The sequence below is a fragment of the Lupinus angustifolius genome, unplaced genomic scaffold, assembly GCF_001865875.1.
Source record: "Lupinus angustifolius cultivar Tanjil unplaced genomic scaffold, LupAngTanjil_v1.0 Scaffold_39_110, whole genome shotgun sequence".
NCBI lineage: Eukaryota > Viridiplantae > Streptophyta > Magnoliopsida > Fabales > Fabaceae > Lupinus > Lupinus angustifolius.
This window is the reverse complement of record NW_017721166.1, coordinates 4,699-11,613: the sequence shown is the minus strand read 5'-3', so window position 1 is coordinate 11,613 and position 6,915 is coordinate 4,699. Positions and strand designations below refer to the sequence as shown.

The window sequence follows — 6,915 nt, the reverse complement described above, 5'->3', positions numbered from 1 at the left end:
TTAAAATAATAGATATCATCATATATAAAAAGATAAAAACATTAATGACCAAGTCACAAAATTTAAATATAATTAATCAAATAAATTTCACACTCCATAATTGAAATCTACATGACTTCGTATTTTGAAATAGTTGAATGATCAATTCATTATCAACGTTGTTGAACACTTTTCACTCAATATAAGTCACTAGATATACATTTATTCATGCATCTCCCATTTGATTATGCTATCTATTCTTCACAATCTTCATAAGTGATAAGACTCTTTCTATGGTTACTGTGACAATAGGTAAAATTATTGCAAACATAATAAAATATAATAGAAACAAAGTAGAATAAAGACAATAAAATTAAAAATTACAAAGAGTCAAAAAGTGAATAGAAACTTTGATACATAAACAATGAAGAAAACAAAGAATAAAGGCAACAAAATAACGTTTGAAGGTAATGTATATAAATAATGAAATGAAAATAGTGTTAACAATGAAGCGAACAACGAATAAAGGTAACAAAACAACATATAAATAATGAAATGAAAATAGTGTTAAATATATAACATAAACAATGAAATGGAAATAATAAAACATACAAAGAATAAAGGCAAATAGCTTTTGAAGGAAATTAAAGAGATGATGGAAAAATGAAATGGAGAATAGAAACAATGAAATGGAAAACAAAAAGAACTATATAAAAATCAACCTTTAAGAAGTGAAAGAACATTTAAAAGCAATGAAAATACTTTGAAGGCAATGTCTGGTCTGTATATGAAATAGAAACTCCCTTATTTTTGTCTTCCTAAAAGTTCTAACTTTTATTTGTTGTGACCTTTCTTTTTTTCTTGGCAGTTCTTTTTCTACGTGGGCTTGAAAACTTGTAGGCAATATATAATTTAAAAAACCAGGGCGTACAACATGGCACCATCCGTGGCAGTGGAATATGTGCCTAAATTGGTAGAAGCAATTGTCTCTCCCACTGTTGATGGCAAAATGGTGATCAAATATAAATAAGAATTTTTTTAATCATTTTGGTGCACTTTGAGTCATCATCAATGAAGAAGGCTATCACTTTTGCAACTCTCACCTTCCCAAAGCTCTAGAATACGATGGAGTGAAATATAAGGTGACTTCATCTTATCATTCTCAAACCAATGGGCATGCTGAGATCTCCAACCGAGATATTAAGAGGATCGTAGGACAAACTATTTCAAAATCTTAGAAGGATTGGTCCCTAAAGCTGGATGATGCTCTTTGGGCATTTAGAACAACTTTAAAAATCCCTACTAGCATTACTGCATTTAAACTTGTCTATGGAAAATCATTGTCATTTACCAATTGAACTTACTCGTAAGACTTATTGGGCAATGAAGTTCCTCAACTTTTATGACATCTTAGCTGAAGAGAAAATGATAACTCAGATGCATCAATTAGAACAGTTCAGGTATCAAGCCTACAATTCCTCTTAGTTATACAAAGAGTGTATCAAGAAATATCAAAACAACAAGCTTATCAATAGAGACTATCATGTTGGTCAACAAGTGCTTCTGTTCAACTCTAGGTTGTGAATTTTGTCGGGAAAGCTTAAGTCTAAGTGATCGGGTCCATTCCTGATCAAGGAAATCGTGTCAAATGGTGCTATTGAGCATATACACCTAGCCGCACAATGATCCTGGGTAGTGAAAGGGCAAAGAATTATGCCTTATCTGGGAAATGATACCCACAGTCTCATAACTGTAACTCACTTCGGTGAACCATAATCTATCACTCATCAAACTATTGACGTTAAATAAGTGTTTTTTAGGAGCAACCCAATGTTACTATTGTTTTTCATTTTCATTTCATTTTTCATTGTACCTTTGATGTTAGTTTTGTGGTGCAAATTGGAACATAGTTGGTGGAAATGCTACCGCATTCTCAATAGTCTTGAGCTGATGACCATTCAAACTTCATGGAGGGGTTGAAGCAATGGACATAATTGAGAACCCAAATTCCATTATGTCATGTTTTCTTTTCCTTTTGATTTTTGTGCTAGTTAAGAATGAGTAGTTCTTGGGATTCATAACATGTTTTATTTTTTGAGTTCATATGTAATGTCTTGGTTTTGATCTAATTGGATGCACTACTCACATGAAAAGACTGAAATTGAATAGCGAATGTTTGACTTTAGGAAATGGTGTAGTTGTACTCATAACTAGAATTATCATACTTAAATATTATGATCATGTGAGCCTTAGAAAATGTAACATGAACTTGTTTAAAATTAGGAATGCATGATGAATGGAGTGGTGTGAGTTTTGAGCTGATACATGTACATTTTTAGTTGTTATGCATGAGAGTCATATTTCATTTTCTTAGATAGTTGTCTATGCTTGTGTCTCTTATTGTCATGGTATTAGAATGCATTGAAAGGATTAAGGCACATATTTCTTAAAATTAACCACTTGGCTAAAGAGGTTACAAAAATGATTTTCCCTTATTAGTCCAATTGAGCCTAAAATGTTTTATTGAATAGAAACCTTGAGCCATAAAGGAAACAAATTATCACCTCCCAATTGAAATAGGACAAGGGAACATTGCTTTTTTTTTTGTTGTATACAAGTTGGGGAGAGGTAGTAATTTTGAAAAGTGAAAAGAAAAGTAAGTGGTTTGTGTAGAAAAGTATAGTTGTTGTGCCCCAATTTTCGGCTACGGGACTTCTTTGAAGTCGCCACCACATCTTTTGAGGTTAAGACATGGAAAACTCAATTTTAAGCCCAAAGTAGGATAAATGGTCTTTTATATCAGACTTTGAGTTCGGGAGTCAATTACGGATCGAGGAAGATATTAGCACATCGTCTGCCCGTAATTAAATGGTATCCTAACTAATTACATGAATGAAAACACTCTTAATTTATTGAAATTAATTTATTTAAACAAAATACATTTTTTTTATTTTTGGGTCTAATGAGACTTCATCTTGCTCCGACATATCCCCAGGTGCAATAGGGAAATCAAGAGTATGTAGTTCTGGTTTTAGAATGGTTTATCGGCAAAATAATTATATCTTTAAAAAGGGTGAAGTAACATAAACTAATGTTTGCATCGCATCCCATTTCAAAGAGGTTTGAAAATAATTATAATATATTTATTGGTTTTATTGTTAAATTAGAAATTAATCGAAGGAAAAGAAACGATGTATCGCAACCCTTCAAGGATGATATGAGGACAAGAAGTATTACCACGACCGACCTCCATCCTTTGATTAATCCCCAAATAATTATCACCATTTTCATGCTCATATAAAAACATTTGAATTAAATCACATATTGTTAAACATAAGAATTGTTTTATTTTGCTAATATATTTCAAATTGAGTAATAATGTACGCATATTTTAATATTTTTATTATTAGAGAGTTTATTAAGTTGTAGACAAATGGAACAAAAATTTAACATGCGTTTTTATTAGGAAGTGGCACCATATATTATACATAGTATGCATTTTCCTTTATTTAAACGTTAGTTGAAAACACATAAGTTAACATAATATATTACACATAATTTACTATATATCAGCAAACACAATAAATACCAAACAAACCAGAGATGGACTTTGTAACATCGTGTTCTTTTTGTTCATGTTTAATTCATTAATTAACTATTAACGGATTAATTCTAGAAATTAATTGGCAATGTTTTAGGATAAACCTATATTGAGTTTTAATCTTGTATTATGATTTTCTTGCTTGCCTTAATTTTTCAAGAATTTTGGAGAATAAAAGTCTCTGAGACGATTTTGGGCCATTTAGCTGAGTTTCGGCCAGAGAAAAGTGTGATTTTCAGTTCCATAACTCGGACTCGAATTCTGATTACACCGTTGACTTTGAAATATTATTACAAGTCAAAATAGACACCAAGTTTGTCTGTAATCCATCTCTAGATATTTTTCACCTCCAAATTCATGTTTAGGCATTTCAGGTGAAAAGCTTAAATCGGAAGATCGTGCATCCCCGGACGAAGTTACCCGATAATACTCGGGCATGATTTTAATCACGAAATATCGTCACATCAATCATATCAAATTATTGGTCTCATCATGAGTCAATTTTTTGTCAACCAAGTAAAAGCAAATCTTTTCAGATCTCACTAGTCACTCACCAACCTCCTCTCACCATCATGCACTGACACCTCCACCTAGAAAATCTAAAAATCAGAATTTCTTCCAAAAAATATGAATTGATGGGGAGTAGGGCACTCCTAAAAATACCTCCACCTCACTTTCTCTCTTTAAGCTAAAAACCGTCTAAAAAGTGCAAGTTGAAAAACTAAAAACCGTTTAATGACAAGTTGAAAAACTAAAACTTTTTCCTTGCCATTTGGCCTAAATTGTTGACAAGTTGAAAAACTAAAACTTTTTCCTTGACAAGTTGAAAAACTAGAATGAAATGTTGTTGGATGACACCCCTTGAGCACATTGGTGAAGTTGTGAACCATATTAAGGAAAATGATGAGTTTTTGTTGAAAAAGTGTTGTTTGAAAGTATTATGTGTTAAGGGTTTAATTAGTAAATGTTATCCTTTGATTTCAAATTTAAAGTAATGATTTGGGATAAAATATGACATATTAAAGTCTTGACTTTATAAACTTAAAGTTTTATGAAGTCTTGGATAGTAAATTATTTAAAGTGTGGACATTGTTAAGATAAACTTACTTTAAAGTGATAAGTGTGGCTTAAAAAGTCTTAATTAAAGTGTTGATTTTTATTTAAGTTGACTTACTTTAAAAGGGTAAGTTTAAATTAATAATCTTACTTTAAGATGTTTATCTTAGTAAGAACATCTTACTTCAAAAGTACAAGTTTTGTTAAATTTTTATTTTAAAGTGGTGTTTTGTTCTAAGACTTTCAATGATAAAAGATGATTCAAGAATATTTAATCTTGAAGCGGATGGATGAAATGATTCCCATAAAGTGTTTGATATGACACCGTCCTGAAATAGACAGTTCTGTTGGAAAATATTGATCACATATCCTTGTGACGAATGAATTTGGTGCCTTCAAATCGGCTTGTTATTGGACCTGTACTCTCGGTTATTTCTGAATAGTTTATTAGGAGGATAACAACGCAAGGATGGATGAATCAAACATAGCATTCATATGTTGTATCCGTGGATATTTCTTCCCAAATCCTGAGTTACAAGCATCATTCATCATCGACACATACGTGTACGATAACATGTTATATATGTATTTGCTTTTTGTCTTGGTGTGATATTATGTGTAATTCCATGAGATCAGTGAAGAGTATTCATTAGATTTTTTACTCCCTCTCTTTCATTATAGTGTACTTGTATACCTCATTGTTCAGGTGGACTGATCATCAGACTCAGAGCTTGAGGAGGATCCGAGAAAGGGCTCTATTCCCCCGGCTAGTCTTGGAGCTAGTCTCGAGGAGCTGCTTCTCTTATTTTTCTTTCTGGAATAGGGATACCTGTGTAGATTACTTTTTTAATGGTAATGCCCTCAGCTTATTTTGTACTTATTTTTAGTTTACAGTTTTCAGTTTAGGCGATGGTTGGATTCCACCTTGTATTTTGTGATCACATTGTACTAGACCAAACAACACCTTGCTGTGTGTGTTGCGGGGGTCAAGTGTTTTATAATGAAAAGCATTTAGAAAAGTGTTTTACAATTTTCAATTACCATTAGGTACCAAGTATTTAATTTCCGTAGTTTATAAAAATGTGACTCCTTGAAAAAAGAATGGATATAAAGAAAACCATATGTGATTTATATATTACATAATAGAAGAAAAAAATTACCTATTTTTCTAAGATATTAATTACATTATTTATGAAGTGATTTTTGGGGCGTTACATTAAGTGGTTTCAGAGCATGTTCAATCCTATCCGGCCTGGGGCATAGTTGTACATGCTTTCTTGTGTGAAATTGTTTGATTGTTTGTTTCTTTTGTAATTTTCGATCGAAGATACAAATCTTGTGTACTTTCAGTTGGAGGAGAGATTTGAAGTATACCCGTAGTTTGGGATTTCTCCAAAGTTTTTCTGGATGATATTCCTAGTTTACTCCGGTGAGGGACATAGAGTTTGCTATCGATCTGGTTCTTGGAACTGGGTTGATCTCTATAGCTCCCTATAGGATGGCACCATTGGAGTTAACGGACTTGAAGAAGTAGTTGGAGGACCTATTGTAGAAACAGTTCGTGAGACCGAGTGTTTCTCCATGGGGCGCCCCAGTTTTGTTCATGAAGAAGGATGACAATATGCGGTTTTGTACCGATTATCGAAAATTGAACAAGGTTACTATCAAGAACAAATACATGTTGCCATGGATTGATGACTTGATGGATCAACTGAGAGTAGCTATAATGTTTCCAAAGATTGATCTTCAATCTGGGTACCATCAAATATGCGTGAAGTTAGAAGATATTCCGAAGACAAATTTCCGGACGTGTTATGACCATTACGAATACCTTGTAATACCCTTTGGTGTAACCAACACTCCTGCAGTGTTCATGGATTACCTGAACAAGAATTTTCATCCATACCTCAACACATTTATGGTCGTGTTTATCCATGATATCCTGATTTATTCGAAGAATCAAGATGAACATGTCGAGCATCTGCAAGTGGTGCTGCAGATTTTGAAAGATAATCTGCAAGTGGTTGGAATCGTTGATTTTTCTTGGGCATGTGATATCGATAGGAGGAATTGATGTGGATCCTGTGAAAGTGGAGACATTGATGGAATGGGATTCTCCAAAGTTGGTGACAAAAATCAGTAGTTTTATCATATTAGCAAGGTATTATCAAAAACTCATCGAAGGAGTTTCGAAGTTAGCATTGCCGCTAACTACGTTAACGAGGAAAGACAAACCCTTTGTATGGACGACAAAATGTGAAGCAAGTTTTCAGGAGTTA

At 32.8% G+C, this 6,915-nt stretch overlaps 1 protein-coding gene across 1 annotated transcript; it reads left to right on the top strand.

Moving 5' to 3' along the window:
- The first annotated feature begins 6,257 nt into the window (after positions 1–6,257).
- On the top strand, positions 6,258–6,710 carry LOC109338725 (RNA-directed DNA polymerase homolog). Its single transcript, XM_019576016.1, has one exon. The coding sequence runs from the start codon at positions 6,258–6,260 to the stop codon at positions 6,708–6,710; it is 453 nt and encodes a 150-aa protein (XP_019431561.1).
- The last annotated feature ends 205 nt before the right edge of the window (positions 6,711–6,915 follow it).